Source organism: Python bivittatus, unplaced genomic scaffold (genome assembly GCF_059951505.1).
Source record: "Python bivittatus isolate LINGU-HERP-01145 unplaced genomic scaffold, Pbiv_v1 ctg000690_np1212, whole genome shotgun sequence".
Classification (NCBI taxonomy): domain Eukaryota; kingdom Metazoa; phylum Chordata; class Lepidosauria; order Squamata; family Pythonidae; genus Python; species Python bivittatus.
Genome location: NW_028277096.1, coordinates 5,787,677 through 5,809,002, shown reverse-complemented (window position 1 = coordinate 5,809,002; position 21,326 = coordinate 5,787,677). Strand labels below are relative to the sequence as shown.

General features: G+C 43.2%; 2 protein-coding genes across 5 annotated transcripts in view; one reads left to right on the top strand and one right to left on the bottom strand.

The window, feature by feature from the left end:
* Positions 1 to 9: 9 nt before the first annotated feature.
* Positions 10 to 10,891, bottom strand: LOC103065690 (low density lipoprotein receptor adapter protein 1-like). Of its 3 annotated transcripts, XM_088152493.1 has the most exons (10): positions 10,809 to 10,891; positions 8,481 to 8,649; positions 5,189 to 5,453; positions 3,610 to 3,752; positions 3,036 to 3,148; positions 1,970 to 2,084; positions 1,701 to 1,773; positions 1,293 to 1,402; positions 1,054 to 1,097; positions 10 to 583 (listed from the first exon to the last, which is right to left on the bottom strand). In XM_088152493.1, the coding sequence occupies exons 3-10, from the start codon at positions 5,283 to 5,285 to the stop codon at positions 370 to 372; spliced, it is 909 nt and encodes a 302-aa protein (XP_088008619.1). In that variant the 5' UTR covers positions 5,286 to 5,453; positions 8,481 to 8,649; positions 10,809 to 10,891; the 3' UTR covers positions 10 to 369. The 3 variants fall into 3 exon arrangements, with proteins under 3 accessions (XP_088008619.1, XP_088008620.1, XP_088008621.1); XM_088152495.1 differs by lacking the exon at positions 1,293 to 1,402 and having other exon boundaries at positions 495 to 583; XM_088152494.1 differs by lacking the exon at positions 1,293 to 1,402 and having other exon boundaries at positions 443 to 1,097.
* IFT172 (intraflagellar transport 172) overlaps positions 10,532 to 21,326 on the top strand; it is a 27,297-nt gene continuing 16,502 nt past the window's right edge. For both annotated transcript variants that reach the window (XM_007420871.4, XM_088152492.1), the window contains exons 1-17: positions 10,532 to 10,615; positions 10,848 to 10,991; positions 14,148 to 14,260; positions 14,714 to 14,753; positions 15,180 to 15,245; positions 15,472 to 15,551; positions 15,855 to 15,942; positions 17,044 to 17,258; positions 17,344 to 17,467; positions 17,595 to 17,690; positions 18,552 to 18,713; positions 19,623 to 19,676; positions 19,898 to 20,001; positions 20,106 to 20,191; positions 20,294 to 20,406; positions 20,550 to 20,717; positions 20,912 to 21,048. In XM_007420871.4, the coding sequence (XP_007420933.1) occupies positions 10,577 to 10,615; positions 10,848 to 10,991; positions 14,148 to 14,260; positions 14,714 to 14,753; positions 15,180 to 15,245; positions 15,472 to 15,551; positions 15,855 to 15,942; positions 17,044 to 17,258; positions 17,344 to 17,467; positions 17,595 to 17,690; positions 18,552 to 18,713; positions 19,623 to 19,676; positions 19,898 to 20,001; positions 20,106 to 20,191; positions 20,294 to 20,406; positions 20,550 to 20,717; positions 20,912 to 21,048 (1,829 nt within the window). In that variant the 5' untranslated portion in view covers positions 10,532 to 10,576. The remainder of the gene's footprint in view (positions 10,616 to 10,847; positions 10,992 to 14,147; positions 14,261 to 14,713; positions 14,754 to 15,179; positions 15,246 to 15,471; positions 15,552 to 15,854; positions 15,943 to 17,043; positions 17,259 to 17,343; positions 17,468 to 17,594; positions 17,691 to 18,551; positions 18,714 to 19,622; positions 19,677 to 19,897; positions 20,002 to 20,105; positions 20,192 to 20,293; positions 20,407 to 20,549; positions 20,718 to 20,911; positions 21,049 to 21,326) is intronic.

Sequence of the window (21,326 nt, the reverse complement as noted above, 5' to 3'; positions counted from 1 at the left end):
CATTAAAAATTAGTCTTTTGCTACAAAGCTGTGATTTGGCAGTGATGAATGATTGGGGGCAGGGGATCTCCCTCTCAAGTGAAACAGAAGCCAGAACTTTTCTACATCCACAAGGCTCCCAACCCAATTCAATGGGGCAAGAAACTAATTACAAGTCTGATTGTTTTTGCTACATAGCACCTACCTCTGCATTCAGAGCTATGCCCTACTATAAAAAAGGGTATCTATTGCCTTTACCGAGTACAGGAGTTCTGGCATCCCTGCAGAATATAGCTTTTGGAGTAGAACCAGTGAAGTGCCTGGAGAACTACTGGGCACCTTGATGCTTCTAGGAGGTATTTACTTGAAGTTCTGAACAATACACAGTTATTAACGGCAAGAGGGTCTATGGCTGGAGAGATCAGCCCATTCTTTATGCATTGCAGATAACAAAGTGGTGCTGGAGATGAATAGTGATGACAGCAACAGGAGATTTAGAAAAGTGTCCCTGGAGGCAGGCAATTGCTGGGAGGACTGCATCCCCAGGCTGCCACTGAGTAGAACTGTGTGACTGGGGAGCTCCCAAAGGTAAGGCTCCCTGCATCTGAAATACAAAGTTATCAGTAAAACCACTGAGGGGAGAGGTGCCCTCTTCTAGTTGGGGCACACAGTGAGAAATACTTTGGAAAATGTGATTACTGCTCTTCCGCTACAATCAAGAAAGCAGGCCAATCGTGGACATCATGGACAGGACAAAACATAAACATTAGGAGGCTTCCATACTCCCTGGAAAAGGGAACATGGTGATGGCAAAATTAGACAGAGAGTTTATTACCTGTGGTGGGGCAGCCCCCCTCCTCCATGCAGCTTTGAAGTAGAAAGCAAAGACATGTTACAGCAGCAAGGCAAGGCAAGGCAAGTCTAACCTACCCCTATCCACCCACACACCTGCCAGATTACTTAATCAATTAGTCTTGCAGCCACTGGGGATTCCAGCCAAGCATTTCCCAGCCATGAGACATCCTGGGCTCTGGCCTCCCAGGCCTGAGCCTGACATAGGCATCACATTCCTACCCAGAGAAGGCTTCATTAAGATCTCCTTCCTCATCATCTTCATCCTAGAGACAGAGGATATCATGAAACACTTGGTCCCACCAATTCTCTCGATGGGGTAAGCAAAAGCATGACCGTGGCTCCTTTCCTCTAATGTGCTCACCTGTTTCCAAAGTGGGGAACCTCTCTTGGCCATCATAGCCAATGGGTTACATGCAAAATAAGGGGGAAAGGAGCTGAGGCCATGAACCATACAATACCTCAAAGTCTGTTTTGAACGGGGGGCTGCCCAGAGGTGTCCTGACTGGCGGACAAGTGCTTTCTATGGGGCACATTGGCCTTGGAAGGTGCTTTTCTTCCTCCCTGGAGCCTGAGGGGAAAAGATACCCTGCAACTGATTTGCCCTCCCAACGTCATAATAATATTGAAAGCGCCTTTGAGGATGTGAAGAGTCCCCTCCTCTCATCACCATCCATGTTTCGGCCAGCCATCTAAGCTTCACAGGCTAGCCAGATCTTATTCAGGGAATTAATCCTTACTCCTGCATCTCTCTTCCCTCCGCACTGGGGAAAGGCAGGGAGTTCAGCACAGTCAAAAAGCGGGGGGAAGGAGGCATTAACAATTGCCTCTCAATAACAATTACAGGAATGTGCACCTATCAGTCATACCTGCCTGTGCAGCTTGCCAGAGATCCAAGGCCACTTGGAAGGCCTGGGCCACAGTGAGAGTCACAGCCTGGGCCTACGAGGTAAGAAGAGGAAAGAAAAAATGACTAGAGACAGTACACAGGAGCAGCAGGCCAAGCAGCAACCAAGGTGAAAAGTCCCCTCTCCTGAGGCATAGGCAGCCAGGACTGTCTCCTCAAGGCAAACAGTAGGATTGGAATAAGCCAGAGAGTAAGTCCTCTTCCCTCCCCACTAAAGTCACAGAAACTTACAATCTTCTTCTTAGGTGATAGAAAAGCATGGCATTCGAGCGCACCGCTCTGAGGGTTCTGTGCCACATAGGCAAAGACTTTGTTCTGGAGCTTGTCTGTGGTACAATAGGAAATCCTGCAAAAGAAAAGGCTGGGCTTGCTTCTTATAAGCCTGTACAAAGGGGAGAGGCAGTATATGTCAAAACCAGGAAAGGGCTCAGGATAGGACACATTTGCTAATGAAGACACAATCAGAACAGGAAGAAAGAACCACATGAATTGTGGGGGTACAGATAATTTGCCAGTTAGGCAAGAGCAAAAGTAGACTTCCACAGCTGACATGCAGCCCAATGGTTTGTTGCAACTTCAAAAAGACTTTTTGAAATGCAACTGAACTCTTTGGAGCAACAATTTGGGGTGGGGGTTCTTAGAAAATGCTTTAAAATAGCAATACTCTGAACCTGTTATACTTAGCTGTGATATAACTTAATACCATGGAAGATATTTTTAAAATCTTTTGGTAGAGCCTTGTCTGTTTTTCAGCCTTGACTTGACCCACTTCTCACAGCGCATCTATTATACCATTTAAACATCAAGTACAGCCCTCAGCATAAAAAAGTAGGTCACTTCTTGCAACAGCAGAAGATTCCTAGCAGAAATAAGCAACAGTTGATTTACAGAAAGCCCATGAAAAAAAATGGAGAGAGTAAGACGTTCCCAGTCTGTAGGTATAAAAAGCATCTTTCCTAAATTAGCAGTAAGAAAAGTGATAAGCCCAACCGGTAAGCTCCTCTGCACAGGAAGGCAAATTTTAAATGGAAAGGATATGCTTCTGGGCAGGTCCAGGAAAGCTTTCGAATTAGCGCCAGCTTAGTTTCTTATACTGTACAACATGCTATACACACAAAAGGAAAGGTTCATGCAGCCTCTGCATGCGCTTTAGCCATGCACTTTAAGTCTTTGCTCAGTCAGTGGTGCTTCTTGATACATCATACAGGAACAATTAGGAACAAATGGCCATCTAATCATCCATCTGTTCGTCAGCGGTGTTCTACCAGGAATGCAGTCTTTTTGCATGAATCCACACCTGTAAATGGAGATCGTTTCAATTGTTTCCTTGGTCTCAGCATCTTGCAGAGAGAGGCCCCTGGGTGACACAGTCAGAATCATCTTCTGGAACTTCTTAGGCCCCACCCGAGCCTGAGGATAAGAAGAAATGGATAAAAAAAAAGATTGTGGAGATGAATGTAAAACTATCTCTTCTGGGTCAAATCCAATATTCAAATCCAGCAATCTGTTATGAAGTAATGCATCCATAAAGCCCATGTCCAGATTTAGATTACATTTATTCACCCCTACCTTCAAACTCTACTCAAACTACATGTGAATACAGAAGTCCTATTTAGCTAAGATAGCTAATATGCTACCTCTAAACCTATAAAGGATTTGAAACACCAAAACAGCAATCTACAAAGCTGAATAAAAAGAATGGAAGCTGCCATCCATTTTCTCCTCCATAGCTTGAAGAGTCAAGCTTTAATCCCCCCACCTCTGAGCATGGCTTGTTCATGAAATCCTGAGGCATGAAAATCTTGGGGACTGCCATTGCCAGCCTGTATTATGGGGTGGAGGCAGGACAAGAAGGGAAAGACATCTTTTACCATGGCAATGATACGGTGGATGGCAGCTGCTGCCATGTCTTCCCCTTTGGGCTTCTCCACCAATGTCATGCCTAGGTACTTCAGGGCAAAACTCATGCCCTCCAAGAGGGGTTCACGCATGTCAGCCCAAGATTCAGGGAGTTCTGCAGAACAAGACAAAAAATAGGTTAGCAGAGATGGAAACCAAAGCAATGCCTTGCCCTCAGCAGCAAGAATTCAGGTATTTTATCACTATTCTGTATATAAAATATGGACATTTTCTCTAAAGACTTTTTGGTTTTTGCAAACCTTTGGGCCCACCAATCTTAATACCGTCTTCCTCATATGTGGGTGGGGCTGGAAACAGAAGAAACAATTATATATTTCTTCCACAAATTATGCCAAGTTGGTATTCTAGACTTCTATAGGACCCACCATCTTCCTCCAAATGACAAAAGTAATTTCAGGTTGCAAGGTCTAGCCTGTATGTGCAACATCACTATGCACAGACAAAAGAGATGAAGCTCACATCGCATCAACACAATGCTGCTTTTGACATCTGTGCACACCCACCTTGTGAACACCTCTGGTTGGAAATAACCAACAACTCAACCAAAACAAAAGCATTCCATTGCTTGCATGCCCATTTTCTACTATCCCTCTCACTGTGAGGATATAGGGCAGATGAAGAGTATCAGTCAGATACAACTACTGTCCACAAATGGGAGCACTATTATCATCAGCTCTAAAAAGTGGGAAGCACCTAAAAAAATCTTCCTGCCTTTGCTCCTACCTCCATCATCTTTCACTCCACTGAGTCTGGTTCAACTCTATTTTGAAATCTTCTTTTCCATGAGCAAGGTAGGAACCAAAGTCAGCCTTGATGAAATTTTGAAAAACGCCATTTATTCCACAGTTTAGTTCAACTAGCAACAGGTATTAGCGCCTTTCAGATTTTAAAGTCACAATCCTGACAAGACAAAGTAGGTATTGATCTTTTCTTTAAAAGCTAAGGCTGCCATAGATCAGAGGGGGAAATCATCTGAAATTAAAGCTAACCAAACTGTGTGTATTGTGCAAAAGCAGCAGTTAGGTCCTTCACTAACCAGGTCGAGGTTGTTGAGGAACCAAGCACCAGAGCAGCTCCGGGGCCCAGGGCGCCTGATATTGAAGAGGATCTCAGTCCCCCAGCGCAGTGCTGGCCCCACTGTGTTGGGGATGAGTCTGGCTTGGTTCTTCCATCCAGACGGCCCAAAGGGGCCTACCGTCGGTACGTAAACCGCCTCCTCCTACAGTCTCCGTCCTTTGGGGCTCCAACTCAGCTGGGGAGGCTGGAGCGCCACCGATTAATTTCGCGCTCCAGAAAAAGCAGCGCCCTCCAACCCCAGTCCCCACCACGAGCTCCTAGAAACCTCCCTCGCCCTTCCAGTCCCGTGGAGGTTCGCGGCGCCGCTGAGAGTCCCCGCCTGTCCCACGAGAAGGGAGAAAAGGAAGAGCGGCCGTGGGGAAAGGAGGAGCAGCTTGGTTGGGCGTCCTGCTGTCTCCTAGCAACCGCGGCGTTACACCTGCAGCGCCCAGTGAGGCGCTTTCACGCACTCACCTTGTCGGTGGCGGCGAAGGCGGGCAACGCCCAAGCGGTGGCGGGCGAGGCTGGGACTCCGGAGCACAGCTCGCCCCGCAGCCCGGAGCGCCTCCATCACTAGAAAGAGAGGAGCCTCGGGCTGGGTCTCGGCCGCTCTACCGGCGGTGGGTGGGACTTCTCTACGTCGATGCACCTCGCCTTCGGGTAGAGCCGGCACGCATGCGCTGCGATGGAGACGAGCCTTTCTCCTACGACGACGCCGATGGTTAGGGTTAAGCAGCACCTGGGGAAGTCGTAGTTGCGTTATTATTATTTTTTTCTCCCAGGAGGTTGGAAGTAAGAGCTGCCTGTGCGGACCTTGGGAGCAAATGGCGATTTTAGAGCTGTAATTCGGTAATGGCGAGAAACTGGAGTAGATTTTTATCGTATTGCACACACAGTCTTGCCCCTCGGAATTTAAAGAAGAATGTAACATCAAGAATTTATATGTTGTTGCTATTAAAAATACAACACTTCCCAAACTAATAATGTGAATTTCTAAAACAGGTTTGCAATCACAGTGTTGGAACAGGTCATTTAGGTCAGTGTTTTCCAATTGTGGCCACTTTAAGATGGGTGGACTTCAACTCCCAGAATTCCCCAGCCAGCCATGCTGGCTGGGGAATTCTGGGAGTTGAAGTCCACCCATCTTAAAGTGGCCACAGTGAGAAATGCTGATTTAGGCCATCAAGCCCAATACCCTGCTCAGGACAGGAATCCTAATTAAAGCATCCTCGAGGGATGGCTGTCTTGACTCCATATGAACAAATCCAACGAAGGAGAGTCCATCACCTCTGAATAATTGGTTCCACTGTCAAACTACTCTTACTGTTAGGATGTTTTTTCCACCATTTACAGAATCTGCCTCCCTGTAACTTAAATCCACTTTTCTGTGTCCTGCGCTTTAGAATCAGAGATAACAGATCTTGCCTCTGACCTTCTTTGATATGTCATCCTTTCAAGTATTTGAAATGTGCTGTCATCTCTCTTCTCAGTCATCTTTCCCTAAGGCTAAAGGGCCTTCAATTTTTCATCATTCAATAGTTTCCCATCTCTTGACCATCTTTGTTTCCCTTCTCTGAATCCATTTCAATGTGTCTGAATCCAGAACTAGACTCTGTATTTCAAGTGGGATCTGACCTGAGCAGAACAGAGGGGAGTGATTGCTTCCTGTGATTTGAAAATTATACTTCAAAACTTTAGAATTAGAAGAACACAATCTGAGATTTGGATGACATGGTTTTCTATGGTACAATAAAGTTAAGGTTAATGTAGATTTTAAGAATCATTATATTAGAAGTGCCACAGTGAGAAAATGGAACAGATATGAACATAGATTGTGCCCAAAAATGCCTTTATGGGTCTCAGCGCAAGAAGCATTTTATAGGAAAGAAACAGTAGGTAAGGAACAATTGTTAACTTATCAAGAGTTCTTAGGACAGGAACATGGAGAATATAAGATGAAATCCAAAGAGCAATTGGCTGCAGAAGGATTTAGTTTTCAATGGTTTTTGTATGCACAGTTAAGAGAAAGATTTAAGGTGGATAATAGGACATTTGGAACTGAGCAGCAGAAGACAGAATTTGAAGTTGAACTATCTACAAATGATGAACATATAATTGCTAACATGTATAAACATTTATTGAAATTTGAAATAGAAGAACAACAAGTGAAAGACTGTATGATAAAAGGGGCTAAGAACTTTGGACACAATATACTGAAGGAAAAGTGGGAAAATATGTGGTTAAAAGGTTTGAAATATACATTATGTTATAACTTAAAATAGAATTTTTATAAAATGATGTACCGTTGGTATATGGCTCCAGAAAAATTGTCTAGAATGTATAAAGGTACTTCGAATTTATGTTGGAAATGTGGACAACATGAAGAGTCATTTTATCATACCTAGTTGGCTTGTAAAAAAAGCCAGAAATTTCTGGGTTCAAATACATATAATGATACAAAGAATTTTAAAGATCAGCATTCAACTGAAACCAGAACTTCTCTTGCTGGGATTAATGGACAGTCAATTAGAAAAGAGCCAGGAAGATTTTTTTTTTAATATGATTACTGTTGTAAGACTATTATATGCGCAAAAATGGAAAGACTCTGAAATATCCACCATGGAGGAATGGTTGGTGAAGATGGCAGAATTAGCACAGATGGCAAAATTAACTTGCTTGATTAGAGAAAGATCAACAACTACATTTATCAGTAACTGGAAAGCCCTTATGGACTTTTAGCTGAAAAAAGAGAAAAATGAAAAATGTGATTTATGGGTTTGATTTAAAATGTGATTTATGGGTTTGAAGATTAGAAAGGGTAGTTTATGGAAAGAAGGAAATTATGATGTAACCGTCGAGAGAGAGAGTTTAAAATATAAATGCATTTATAACCACTGCCAAGAAGACTGGAAGCTGCTTCTTTATAATCTTTTTCTTTTCTATTTCTTTTTTTATTTTCTTTCTTACTTATTCACTATTCTTCCTTATTTTCTTTGTTTTTTTCTAATATTTATATTGTTTTTATTTTGTTAAAAATTTCTTCAGTAAAATTATATTTTAAAAAAAGAGCATTATACTTCAGGAGGCATCTTTAAATTGCATTTGCTGTATTTGCAGCCACACCACATGGCCAACTTATTATTCCCAGATTTTTTCACAAGTACTGTACTATTACTAAACCAACTATCCTTCATCTTATATTTGGTATTTGAATTTGTTTCCTAAATGAAGGCTTTGCACTTCTGTTACCTAATTCTCCAATCAATATAATTTTGAATTTTATATCTATAGGGTTTGACATACAAGGGAGGGAGAGAGAGAGAGAGAGAGAGAGAGAGAGAGAGAGAGAGATTTGATGAGGAAATATTCATGAGGACTGTTTGTGTACTATTTTTGAGCCTCCTATGTGTCTTATTGTTATGCCATGCAGTTCCTCTGTTGCTTGCTAATCAGCATGTCATGGGGTACTTTATCAAATGCTTTGCTGAAGTAAAGCTATACTTTCTACTGTCTACAGCAGTCCCACAATCTATTAATGAAATTATCCAAATCAAAAAAATAAGATAACATTAGTCTGGCCTCAGCCATGGAAACTCGTTGGTGACTTTGAGCTAGGTACTCTCTCAGCCAATCTCCCTTACAGGGCTATAAGAAAAAAAAACCTGGAAGAAAGAAATGCTATCTTGAGCTTCTGGAGGAAAGGTGTGATATAAATCTAATGAATGAATAAATAAATAAATGCCTCAATTATTTTCAGGATGCTTACAGATTGATCCCTTAATGATATATTATTAAATCTTCTTAGGTAGTGATGTTAGGCTGGTCTATAGTTTGTTGAATCTTCCTTTCTCTCTGCTTTTTGAAGGTAGGTTCAACAATAGTTCTCTAGTCATCTGGCACTTCAACAATTCTCCAGGATTTGTCAAAGAGAATACCTAAGGAGTGCAAACAGACAGATCATTAGCTAGTTCCTTCATACTGTGTTGAAGAGAAGAAGCCATAATTTATTTATTTATATGATTTATAGAGTTGCCCACCTTACAGCAGTGACTCTGGGTGGGGTTCAAAGATTAAAACCATTACAACAACATATAACTCATATAACCACTACAACAACATATAATCCATGACACCATAGTTAAAACAACAACCCCCAAAACAAAAAGTGACATCACCAGCAAAGCTTGCCTAACCACCTGGCCCAAATGCCGGGGGCAGGGGGCAGCCAGGTTTTCAGACCCTTAGGAAAAGATAACAGGGTTGGGGCCATCTGGATCTCTGAGGGTATGCAGTTTCACAGGACAGGCACAGCTATAAAGAAGTCATGACTCCAAGGTCCAACAACATGCCATTATTTGACAGAAGGGACTTGGGACATACCCTTCTGCTAAACTTGGCAGAAACAATGGAAGACAGGCAATCCCACAAATAGCATGGTCCAATGCTATGTAGGGCTTTGTATATGGTAACCAGCATCTTGAATTGGACCCAGATGTCTACTGAGAGCCAATGCAGCTCGTGGAGCAATGGTATCATATGAGCATATCAAAAGACACCAAAAACTGCTTGTGCTGCTGCATTCTGAATCATCTGCAGCTTCTGAATGCTCTTCAAGGGCAGCCCCATGTAGAGTGTGTTATAATAATTTAAGCTGATTAAGGCACAAGACACTGTGAGCAAGATCTCCCGGTCCAGGAATGGCCACAATTGGTGCATAAGATGAACCTGTACAAAACCCCTCCCAGCCACAGCTTCCACCTGCTCTTTGAGCAGGAGCTGTGACTCCAGTAGGACCCCTAAATTGTGTACTAGCTCTGACTGGGGAACTGCACCCCAAGGCAAAGTTAAAGATGGAAAATCTCCAGAGCCAATGGGCTGAGTCAAAGCCTGTTCTTCCCCATCCAGCCTCCACAGCCTCCAGGCACTGGGAAAAGACCCCAGCAGCATTGCTTGGTTGGCCTGGGCAGAGATGTACAGCTGGGTACAGATGGTATCAAAGGCCACTGAGAAATCAAGGAAGCAAAATGAATCCTGGCTGGCCAAAGGCCATCAACAAGCACAATCATTCTTGGTACTATGACCAGACATGAATCCTGACTGAAAGGGGTCCAGATAATCTACCAAATTTGATGGTAGAACACTTGCTTAAAGTTTAAGGTTCAATCTAGGCATCTGGTACAGCAGGAAAAACTGCATATAGGAATAGAGGGCTGCTGCTAATTATTGAAGACATTATTGGGTGAGGGAGTCTGGCTTTATATACAACAGCTTCCAATGTTCATGTTTATCCCTTTTTATTTAGTCATGAAAGCTAGGACTTCACTTTATGGGGAAATTCTCCCTTAGTGATAGAAGAACATCTGCTTTATGGATTGTGGAGGGTTCAGTCCTGGGCATTTCCAACATATCTCAAACACAGAACCCCTAGCTAGTTTGGTCAGTGACAAAGCATTGTGAGAAATGAAATCCGTCCAAATGATGAGGAGGGCGCCAGCTTGCTATTCTGAGGGGAGGTGAAAAAGGCTGTTTGAAGGCTGGGGAGCTTGTTACACAAGGGTGACAAAATTGGGTAAGAAGGACTAAAGTTCTAGCTCAATATATGGCAATTATAAGTCTTCCACGAAATCCGAAAAGGCATGCGAGGTTCTGCAAAATAAGTTTCCAACGGTTTCGATGATCAGCTTTTTTTCCTTCCGCAGTGGAGACTCGAAAACGGCTCCCTCAAACGAGCGCCCATTCAACGTATCTCTATGGCTCTGCACGGCTGTCCTTTCCGTTTCACGCGGCGCCGGTGACGCCATCACGAGGGGACGTTACTCGGGTAACGGGAGGGGACGCGGCAGCCTGGGAGCGGCGGCGGCGATGCAGCTGCGGCACGTTCGGACTCTGCTCACCCCCCAGGTTACTTGAGCCGAAGAAAAACCAGTTTGGGGGATCGAGACATGGGGAGAAATACCACCCCTCCAGTCCCCTGCCCGTGGCCTGTAACGTGGCCTATCTCCGCTTCCCGTGGGAAGAAATCGGGCTGGCAACGGGTCATAGACCTGAAGGAGTTCCCATCTCACTTGATGGCGAGTCCGCCTGCATATCTTACCTGTAACTTGACTTTTTTTCTTGCATTTCTTCCTTCCAGGATGGGGCAGCCAAGGTTACTTGCATGGCCTGGGCCCCCAATAATGCCAAATTTGCCGTTTGCACAGTGGATCGCGTGGTTCTCTTATACGATGAGCAGGGTGAGCGTAGGGACAAGTTTTCCACCAAGCCTGCAGATGCTAAGGTAAGCTTTTCTCTGAGGGATCAAGCCATATGAAATAATCTTTCACAATTTGTCCAAAGTTATGTTTCAGAAAGGGAATAATAGGTTGCTCAGTTGGTATGTTAGAGACTCAACACAGAGGGAGATTCATTCCCTGTCGTTACATGAACTCCCCTTTTCTTGGATGAGCTAGTGTTAATTCCGTGAAGTATTTTATTGATATAGAGCTATTCATTAAGAGAGGAAAAAATGCACTCTGTACTATGAAGATTTCCCCTGAGCATATTTTCAGAAGCTTTAAAAAATGCATGTACTTTGGAATTGCCTGAGTAATTTTTATAAGATATTCATGTGACATTGCCATCAGATTATTGTTATACAAACTACTTGCTAGATGAGAGGAATGTAAATATGAGGGGAAGAGACAAATTCTGTAACTGGCAGCAAGTAGCAGAATTAGATACGCCAGCATCATTTCTGTATTGTGAGTTCTTGCACATAAACTCAGTTATCTCCCAAGGCTTTAAATTCCACAATATAAAGCATTGGGGGAGTGCATTAAAGCAAGAAGAAACCATTTCAGGAAATGATTAAAAATCAGTTTCACAATGTTGCAACGAAGTAGAAACCACATTAAACCACAACAAAAGAGAATGTTTCCTTTGTCACACTGAGGGACAGAAAGCATCTCCAATGCTACTTATATTTTTTTTGCTCAGAGAGCCAGACATAACACAAACAAATGCAGAATTTCCAACTTTTACAGTTGATTTTTTGAAATAAAATCACCACTTATTTACACATTTGCATATCCCTGTCAAAATCTCAGTTCCAGAAGAATTGAAGATGCCCAGGCATGATATCTCTTTCTGTGTGATGGCTCCAAAGCACTATAGTTCTCACACATTTTTATATTTTCCAGTGAGGCTTGACTGGTCTGTTAAAATTGGGCCAGTTCCATTTTGACATTTTTTGCAGACCTTCTGGTAGTTTTCCACAGAGTGTTGTAGCCTTACTTGGTTCTAGAAAACAACCTTTGTTGTGAAAACTATATAATCCCATAACTTCTGTCCTGAATAAACCTTTCTGCATTTTTGGCCTAATTTGGTGGGTCTTACATACTCCAGCCTTCATATATGTCCATAATATACAGTGGGGCAAAAAAGTATTTAGTCAGCCACCAATTGTGCAAGTTCTCCCACTTAAAAAGATGAGAGAGGCCTGTAATTTTCATCATAGGTATACCTCAACTATGAGAGACAAAATGGGGGAAAAAATCCAGAAAATCACATTGTCTGATTTTTAAAGAATTTATTTGCAAATCATGGTGGAAAATAAGTATTTGGTCACCTACAAACAAGCAAGATGTCTGGCTCTCACAGACCTGTAACTACTTCTTTAAGAGGCTCCTCTGTCCTCCACTCGTACCTGTAGTAATGGCACCTGTTTGACCTTGTTATCAGTATAAAAGACACCTGTCCACAACCTCAAACTGCCACACTCCAAACTCCACTATGGCCAAGACCAAAGAGCTGTCGAAGGACACCAGAAACAAAATTGTAGACCTGCACCAGGCTGGGAAGATTGAATCTGCAATAGGCAAGTAGCTTGGTGTGAAGAAATCAACTGTGGGAGCAATAATTAGAAAATGGAAGACATACAAGACCACTGATAATCTCCCTCGATCTGGGGCTCCATGCAAGATCTCACCCCGTGGGGTCAAAATGATCACAAGAATGGTGAGCAAAAATCCCAGAACCACATGGGGGGACCTAGTGAATGACCTGCAGAGAGCTGGGACCAAAGTAACAAAGGCTACCATCAGTAACACACTACGCTGCCAGGGACTCAAATCCTGCAGTGTCAGACGTGTCCCCCTGCTTAAGCCAGTACATGTCCGGGCCTGTCTGAAGTTTGCTAGAGAGCATTTGGATGATCCAGAAGAGGATGGGGAGAATGTCATATGGTCAGATGAAACCAAAGTAGAACGTTTTGGTCTAAACTCAACTCCTCGTGTTTGGAGGAGAGAGAATGCTGAGTTGCATCCAAAGAACACCATACCTACTGTGAAGCATGGGGGTGGAAACATCATGCTTTGGGGCTGTTTTTCTGCAAAGGGACCAGGACGACTGATCCGTGTAAAGGAAAGAATGAATGGGGCCATGTATCATGAGATTTTGAGTGAACACCTCCTTCCATCAGCAAGGGCATTGAAGATGAAACGTGGCTGGGTCTTTCAGCATGACAATGATCCCAAACACACCGCTCGGGTAATGAAGGAGTGGCTTCGTAAGAAGCATTTCAAGGTCCTGGAGTGGCCTGGCCAGTCTCCAGATCTCAACCCCATGGAAAGGAACCCCTTTGGAGGGAGTTGAAAGTCCGTGTTGCCCAGCAACAGCCCCAAAACATCACTGCTCTAGAGGAGATCTGCATGGAGGAATGGGCCAAAATACCAGCAACAGTGTGTGAAAACCTTGTGAAGACTTACAGAAAACGTTTGACCTCTGTCATTGCCAACAAAGGATATATAACAAAGTATTGAGATGAACTTTTGATATTGACCAAATACTTATTTTCCACCATGATTTGCAAATAAATTCTTTAAAAATCAGACAATGTGATTTTCTGGATTTTTTTCCCCATTTTGTCTCTCATAGTTGAGGTATACCTATGATGAAAATTACAGGCCTCTCTCATCTTTTTAAGTGGGAGAACTTGCACAATTGGTGGCTGACTAAATACTTTTTTGCCCCACTGTATGACATAAAACTACACATTATTAGTGACATGTTGGCATCAATATACTGATATGTGGTTGACATGTTCTAAATATATTCTCAACCTGTAGTAAATTGTATAAAAGAAAAACTCTTTTCTTTTTTCTTTTTGTCTCCTATGTATTATTTGTAAAATGTTCCAGAAAATTCTTTCATCTCTTACTGTCTGTTTGTACTTCTGTTTTGCGAGTTTGGGTTCCTTTTTGTCTACTTTGTTTGCAAAAGACTTACTGCTTCTTGAACGAAATCACCTTCTAATAGTTTCCCTGATGTGTTCAGCATTGATGTGAGTGACCTCTTTAGATGTGATGATGTCTCCTGATCTACAGTTTTTTGGACTGTGATTTTGAATCACTAAGCACATTGTGTTACAGCCTTTCTGTTTTTCTTCTCTTTCTAGTATGGCAGGAAGAGCTATGTGGTAAAAGGAATGGCATTTTCCCCAGATTCCACTAAGATTGCTGTTGGGCAGTCAGACAACATCATCTTTGTCTACAAGATTGGGGAGGAATGGTAAGTGCCTTTGGGTAGGGGTAGGATGAAAAAGGAGATTTATTCTTTTAAATAGTACAGGTTGTGTTCTAGTAATAGCCCTTCAGTTGCATCTCTGTCTTATTTATTCATTTATTTATTTTTATTTATTCATCAAATTTGGCACTGCCCATCTAGTGAAAGGACCCTGGGTGATTTACAACAAGATAAAAATTTAGATTGGTCTTAGATGGTGTTACTGTGAATATGGATGGAGGTGGTTCATTTCCTCCTTCCTGTAGTTCTGAAGAGTCTTGTAAGAAATATCACACTAACTTCAGGAGACTATGGGGACACCCTGGCTGCCTGTCTCCTGCTTTACTGGCAACACTCTTGTATTATTTCATCCAGCTGGATCCTCTAGGGGAGCTTTGCAACTTATGGGATAATTGGTGGCCCTTGACAGTAAAATTGTTTCTGTTTACTTTTGTCCAGGGGTGACAAAAAGGTGATCTGCAACAAGTTCATTCAGACGGTAAGTGTCCTTGGAGTGAGAGTCCCCGTGCACCCTTGCATGCTGCCAGGGCCTGCTTTTCTTTTTGGTTAATAGACAGGTGCCTGAGCTGGAGTTCGGGCAGCAGATAAATGGCTGGGGTTTAGCAGTTCACCCTATGTGTATGGATGGAAATGAGGAAAAGAGCTGGATATTGGAATAGTTATGTATCTCAGTGTTGAGCAAGATCTGTGAATGGAATAGTCAGCAAGGTAAGTTGGTCAGAATAGGTCTGCCCTAGTAGTAACATCATTTTTCACAGCTGCTAGGAGGAAGTTCAGCCATGGGAGAAGTCAGCATTGCAACTCCAATTTCACAAACAGGCCATTCAGTTGATAGATTTCTTTGCATGCAGAATGGTTGATTTCTTCTGCTCCTGATTATCCTGTTTATTTTGTTCTGTATTAGAGTGCTGTGACATGTTTGCTGTGGCCAGAGGAGAATACCATTGTGTTTGGGCTTGTTGAAGGCAAGGTGAGAGAAGCTGAGTCATAGAGCTTTTTTTGAGAAATACAGTTTGGGAATTGGGAAAGAACACACCCACATCTAGATACTGCTGCAGATTGATTCCATCTCAGATGGCATTGGCTACCTCCAAATTCTCTGTTCTCCCTGAGCAGCACAGAGATAGAAGGATGTCTGTTCTCATCCTCTTCTTGTTCCCTAATTGGTGAGCTGACCTGATTTTTCTTTTCTGAAGATTCGTTTGGCTAACACCAAGACCAACAAATCCTCTACCATTTATGGGACTGATTCCTATGTGGTGTCACTGGCCTCCAAGTAAGTGGGAGAAAGGGAGAGGTGCCTTGGTTCACCACCTAGAAGTTGCTAGCTCTGATTCCTCTCCTCTCCAGCTCTGGCCAGGAGCACAGGGACACTTATTGTGAGCACCTGATCTCACGCTGCAGCTGAGGGGTGTACTGGCTACATGATACTCATCCTGAGCATGATGGCTACACTGCTCTGGCCTACATTATTATCATTCTCTTTTCTCCACAAACTATCTGAGCCAATAGTGAGTGGTTTAAAGAAATGATCCCCTGCAATTCCATACTAATCACTCCTTGTATACCTCCTCTGCAGTATCTCAGGGAAGGGCATCCTCTCAGGACATGCAGATGGAATCATTGTGCGTTACTTCTTTGATGATGAAGGCTCTGGGGAATCACAGGTACAAAGAAGTCTCTCCTCCTCCTCTAACCAGACTAAGCCTGTAAAGAGATGAGAGAAATGTGGAAAACAGTTGCTGCTTCAGAATATAGTGTTATTCTGGGAGTAGCAGTTTTTTAACCTTATTTCAGATTTCTGGAAAGGATGGATGCTTCCCCAACAAGAATTTCCACTGAGATGGAAAGGTGGTTTAGGAATGAGGTGAATGGGGCGCATCTTAGTTGGAGACATGAAGCTTGCTGTGATAGTTTTCTCATATATAGAGATCTATGTGCGCACACACAAACCCCTTGTATACTTTCTTTTCTATCTTGTGAAATATTTTGTATACTATTTTACACTTGCACATACTTTTAAGGCAAGAGAGTTGCACAGCTCACAGAGTTTTCATTCCTTCTACTGACCTCAGCTCTTTTCCTAATTTTCTGCCTTTCTTGGAAGACAATGCACTCTCCCTACTGTGCTTTCCCTGGCATGTGAAGAAGAGAGTAATCACAAAAGATCATGGCATTCCACACGCCCCCACAAGGCTTCTACTTTGTAACAAGGCCTTTTCCCTGCTGGAAAGGAAGGGATGACTTTTCCCCTGCTATTTTACGTGAGCAGGAACTTCTCCGTAAAAGAATGGAAAGGTTCTCATATTTTAAATTCCTGATTATATCCATCTAGTTTGTTATATTGGCTGTGTTCATTTTAGAACAAATCCTCACATGGAGTCCCAAGCTAATTCAGGCTGCTGAAGCTCCCCATAGCAAAAAAAGTATTGCATTTCCTGTGCAGATTAATGAGCTTATGACCTGGCAGTTAACAGAGAGAACAAGATTGGCAAACTGTTACCAAGATGAGGAGTTGGTCTTAGGAGAAATAAACCTGATTAGAATAGTTTCTCAATATAAATATCCCGAAAAGGACATCCAAAATGCCATTGCCTACCCAGCTAGTGGATAGAGAAAAGCCTCATGGCTCTTCTCAGCAGTGTAATGTTTTTATGTTGGCTTGGGGAAAGTATTTGTATAGCCCTTGTTCAGCACTGTACGGTTTGCTGTCTGCTATCTCCTGCCTCTTTCCCTTTTCTCATTTTTTGCTTCTGGATTTTGAACAGGGCAAATTGGTGATGCACCCCTGTCCCCCTTATGCCTTGGCATGGGCATCCAACAGCATTGTGGCTTCTGGCTGTGACAAAAAGATTGTGGCCTACGGGAAAGAAGGGCATGTGATCCAAACCTTTGACTATAGTCGAGATGCTTCAGAGAAGGAGTTCACTGTTGCAGCCGCCAGTCCAGGGGGCCAATCAGTAGTAATTGGCAGTTTTGACAGGTGTGGTGCTTGAGGGTGGAACAAGGAAACACTCTGCTGTAGGACAAACCTCTCCTGGCTACTCACTCCACCTTTGATCCCCCAGGCTGAGAGTGCTGAATTGGAGTCCTCGTCGGAGTGCATGGGAGGAAGCCAAGCCCAAGGAGATTTCTCATCTATATACCATCACAGCCTTGGCCTGGAAACGAGACGGTTCGCGACTCTGTGCGGTGTGTTTCCCCTCTCTGTCTCATGGCCATGGATACAATTCCTGGGAGGCCATGTGGTCCCATCTCATATGCTGGGTTGGAGGGCTGGTACACAGAGGATACCTGAAGGAATCGTCTGTTTGCACAGGGCACCCTGTGTGGTGGAGTGGAACAGTTTGACTGCTGCCTTCGCAGGAGCATTTACAAGAACAAATTTGAGATGACGTATGTGGGGCCAAGCCAGGTATGAGAGTGAAGTTTGCTCTTGAGCAGCTGGCTGCAAATGCCAGCAGAATGGGAACTAAATAAATCAGAATGAATCATTTTGCAGGTGGTATGGAAAGTGATAGTTTGTTAGCAACAACAATCCACAAAATAGATGTTCTTGCCTTAGTGAATTAATGCATATAATGTTATAACAACATACATGTGAATGTTGTATGTGTACATGTTTTATACCTAATATGCACAGCACACATTTATGTTGTATAGCCATACCCATATATGAACATATGAGAATATATATGTAATGATATACGTAGTGTTGCTAAAAACACATAATACGACACATCCATTTCCACTCTTACCCAATACCTCCAGATCTGCCCCCCCCAAAGTCTGAAAATCTTTGACCTCACCTGCCCTGTGATGCTGCTGTATCACTTAATATATTCAGATTCCTACCTCTGATCAAGAAAATAAGTAGATCTTTGAAGTATTTCAGGCAGACTAGTGATGTGTGGAGACAAAAGCTGAAAACATATTATTGGAAGTCAGATACAAAAATGTTAGCATGGTATGAGGCTGTGCTATCGATCTGGATATTCTTCCTAGAGTTAAATGTAACAGTGAGTAAATACAAAATGACAGAATTTAATGACTGCAGTGATTTAACTAATAATGCTAGGTCATCTTTCCCTCCTGGAAACCAGCTTGGCTTTCTTAGGGCCAGCTAAGCTACAAAGTGCTATCCTCATTTTTTTGTTCCTATATGTAATTTCTATCTACAGATCACCAATATGCGTGTATATAATTTGTATATAGTTTGGAAGTTGGAGGGAAGAGAATGCTGCTTTGCTATGATACCTCTCTATCTATATTCCAGGTTATTGTGAAGAATCTCTCCACTGGGATGCGAGTAGTTTTGAAATCCCACTATGGCTATGAAATTGATGAGGTGAAAATCCTGGGAAAGGAACGCTACCTTGTTGCCCACACCTCAGATACACTGCTTCTGGGGGACCTGAGTTCCACCAAACTCAGTGAGGTAACGTGTTTCACATGTAAGACAGAGGGCTGATAGATGTTTGGAGGCTGGTGAACATAAGGTCTCTCTGTTTCTGAATTAGTTCCTGCCCATTGCATTCAGTTAGATATACTGATTTGTTCAAGCCATAGCTTATGGGCATCACACATAAAAAAACAGACAAAGCTTTGATCACTCTGCCATGGCTGCCATTTTGATTTTTTTGACCACACTCTGCAGACACCCCTGATTCAGATGTCTTTTCAGATTCCTCCAGCAAGGCCTTCCTCCTCTCTGGAAAGCTGCTTCTGTATCTCCAACCATGATCAATTGCAGGAGACCAAGGCTGCCTTTGGGTACCTTTGGCTGTCCTCAGGTTTTCAAGCCCCCTGAGGTCTCTGCTGCTATCACTTTGGCCTGGTTTTGCTCTTCTCCAACTTTTTTGGCCAGGAGGCCTGCTTGTTCATCCATTTTTAATTGTTTCTTTCAAAGAGATGGATGTGAACCTCGTTTTCCCTTCCCTGTTCTTTTTTTTTTTCCAAAAGTACATCCTCAGTTGCTTGAGTCTTCACCATTGCCCAGAGACAGATACATGGTTTATAAAGGCCAGCTTTATCTTTTTGAATATTTCTGTCTCCTTTCAGTTGTGGCAGTTTAAATTACCAGAAGTTGGAATATAAAGCCAGTCCTGGCACTGCTTGAACAGGCTCAACCTGGTTATTTATATGGCGAGAGTCAGCAGAAGGGTTGGCTGACAGAACTTAATCACTTTGTAGAAAGCTATAAAGGATGTGCTTGAGCAACATGCATGCTGAGAAGTGCTAGTGGAAACACACTATGTAAAATCTTACCAAATCATATCAGGCATGTGTGAATGGGGTGAACATGGTAGGACTGTCTAATTTCATGCTCACTGTCCATTCTTCTCAGGTGGCCTGGCAAGGATCTGGTGGGAATGAGAAGTTTTTCTTTGACAATGAAAATGTAAGTGTGTGCATGCTAGCCCACATTCAGATCTTGCCAATATTCCTCTTTGTCTTTCTTAACTTTCTTTCTGCAAACACAAGTGTTCTACTCTTCTGGAGGCATTTCTATAACATTGGAGGGAGAAGAAGTATGAGAAGCCACAAAATTTGAAGGCCATATGCCCCTTCCCCTTCCCATTCAGACTGTCATACCCCTCTGAGCCTCCCATCTTACTCTAGGTCTGCATGATCTTCAATGCAGGAGAGCTGACTCTGGTGGAATATGGGAGTAATGAGATTCTGGGTTCTGTGCGGACTGAATTTATGAACCCCCATCTCATCAGGTGAATAATGAGACTTTATTTCTCCTGTTGGAACTTCTTGAGCAGTAATTGCACTCCCCCCAAAACATGCACAGATCTCTTCTCATTTTTGCCCTTTCTTTTAGCGTTCGAATCAATGAGCGGAGGCAGCGAGGAACTGAGGAGAACAAACGACTGGCCTATCTAGTTGATATTAAGACCATTGCAGCAGGTGAGTGAAGTACCTTCTTCTTTTCTACCCAAGCTTTTGACTGCTTCAGGTTGATGTCAGACTTCACTTCTGAGCGTGGTGACTTTTCTCTGACTTCTCCAGTGGACCTTGTGGGCAGCTATAATATTGGCACTATCAGCCATGACAGCAAGATTGACTGGTTGGAGCTGAATGAAACTGGTCATAAATTGCTTTTCCGGGATAAAAAGATGAAGGTAAGAGGAGGAGATAGAGGGGGAGGGAAGTGTGTTGTGTAGGGTCCCAGAATGGAAGGAAGAAGGCTGACAACATGGAGGACATGCCTCTATTGATGCTGTGTTTCTTTTCCCCCACCCACCTTACCTGTTATGATCCCCAGCTGCATCTCTATGACATTGAGAGTGCTGTAAAGACCACCATCCTTAGCTACTGTTCCTATGTGCAATGGGTTCCAGGGAGTGATGTGGTGGTAGCCCAGAATCGGAACAGTCTCTGTGTGTGGTATAACATTGATACGCCAGAACGAGTGACCATGTTCCCCATGAAGGTAATGTTTGCTCTCCAGCTGCTGGTACCAGACCAGCATCTGGCTTAAGTGCTTAGTTGGTAAAGATTAGCTGCAGTTTGTGAGGCTGCAAATTGTCACACTCCCCTCAGTTGGTGAAGGGAAGACAAGAGCTGGGCTGGCAGACTGTACAGTGTGGGAAAAGAACTAAGCTTAAAAAAAATTGGCTCCTGCAGGGTGATATTGTGGACTTGGAGAGGAGCAATGGGAAGACAGAGGTGATTGTGACTGAGGGTGTAAATACCGTGTCCTACACTCTGGATGAGGGGCTCATTGAGTTTGGCACAGCAATTGATGATGGTGACTACCACAGGTGAGAGGCTGAAATGGATTCCAGGGAGGTTTAAATTTCCAGCCAGGTGGAAATTCTGGACCCAGCCACCAGGCAATACCTACAAGAAAGCTTTGGTGAGGATCCATGAGCAAGCAAAATTGGTCCATCCCTACCATTGAAGGGAGGAATCAGTCCTTGCATGTGAAGCCTTGGTGAAGTCTACAGAGAGTTTGAAGAAAATCTGATTCTTCATTCATACTGTTCAATTTCCCATTGCCATCCTTATAAGACTGGCACTCAGCCCCTTTGCTTACTGC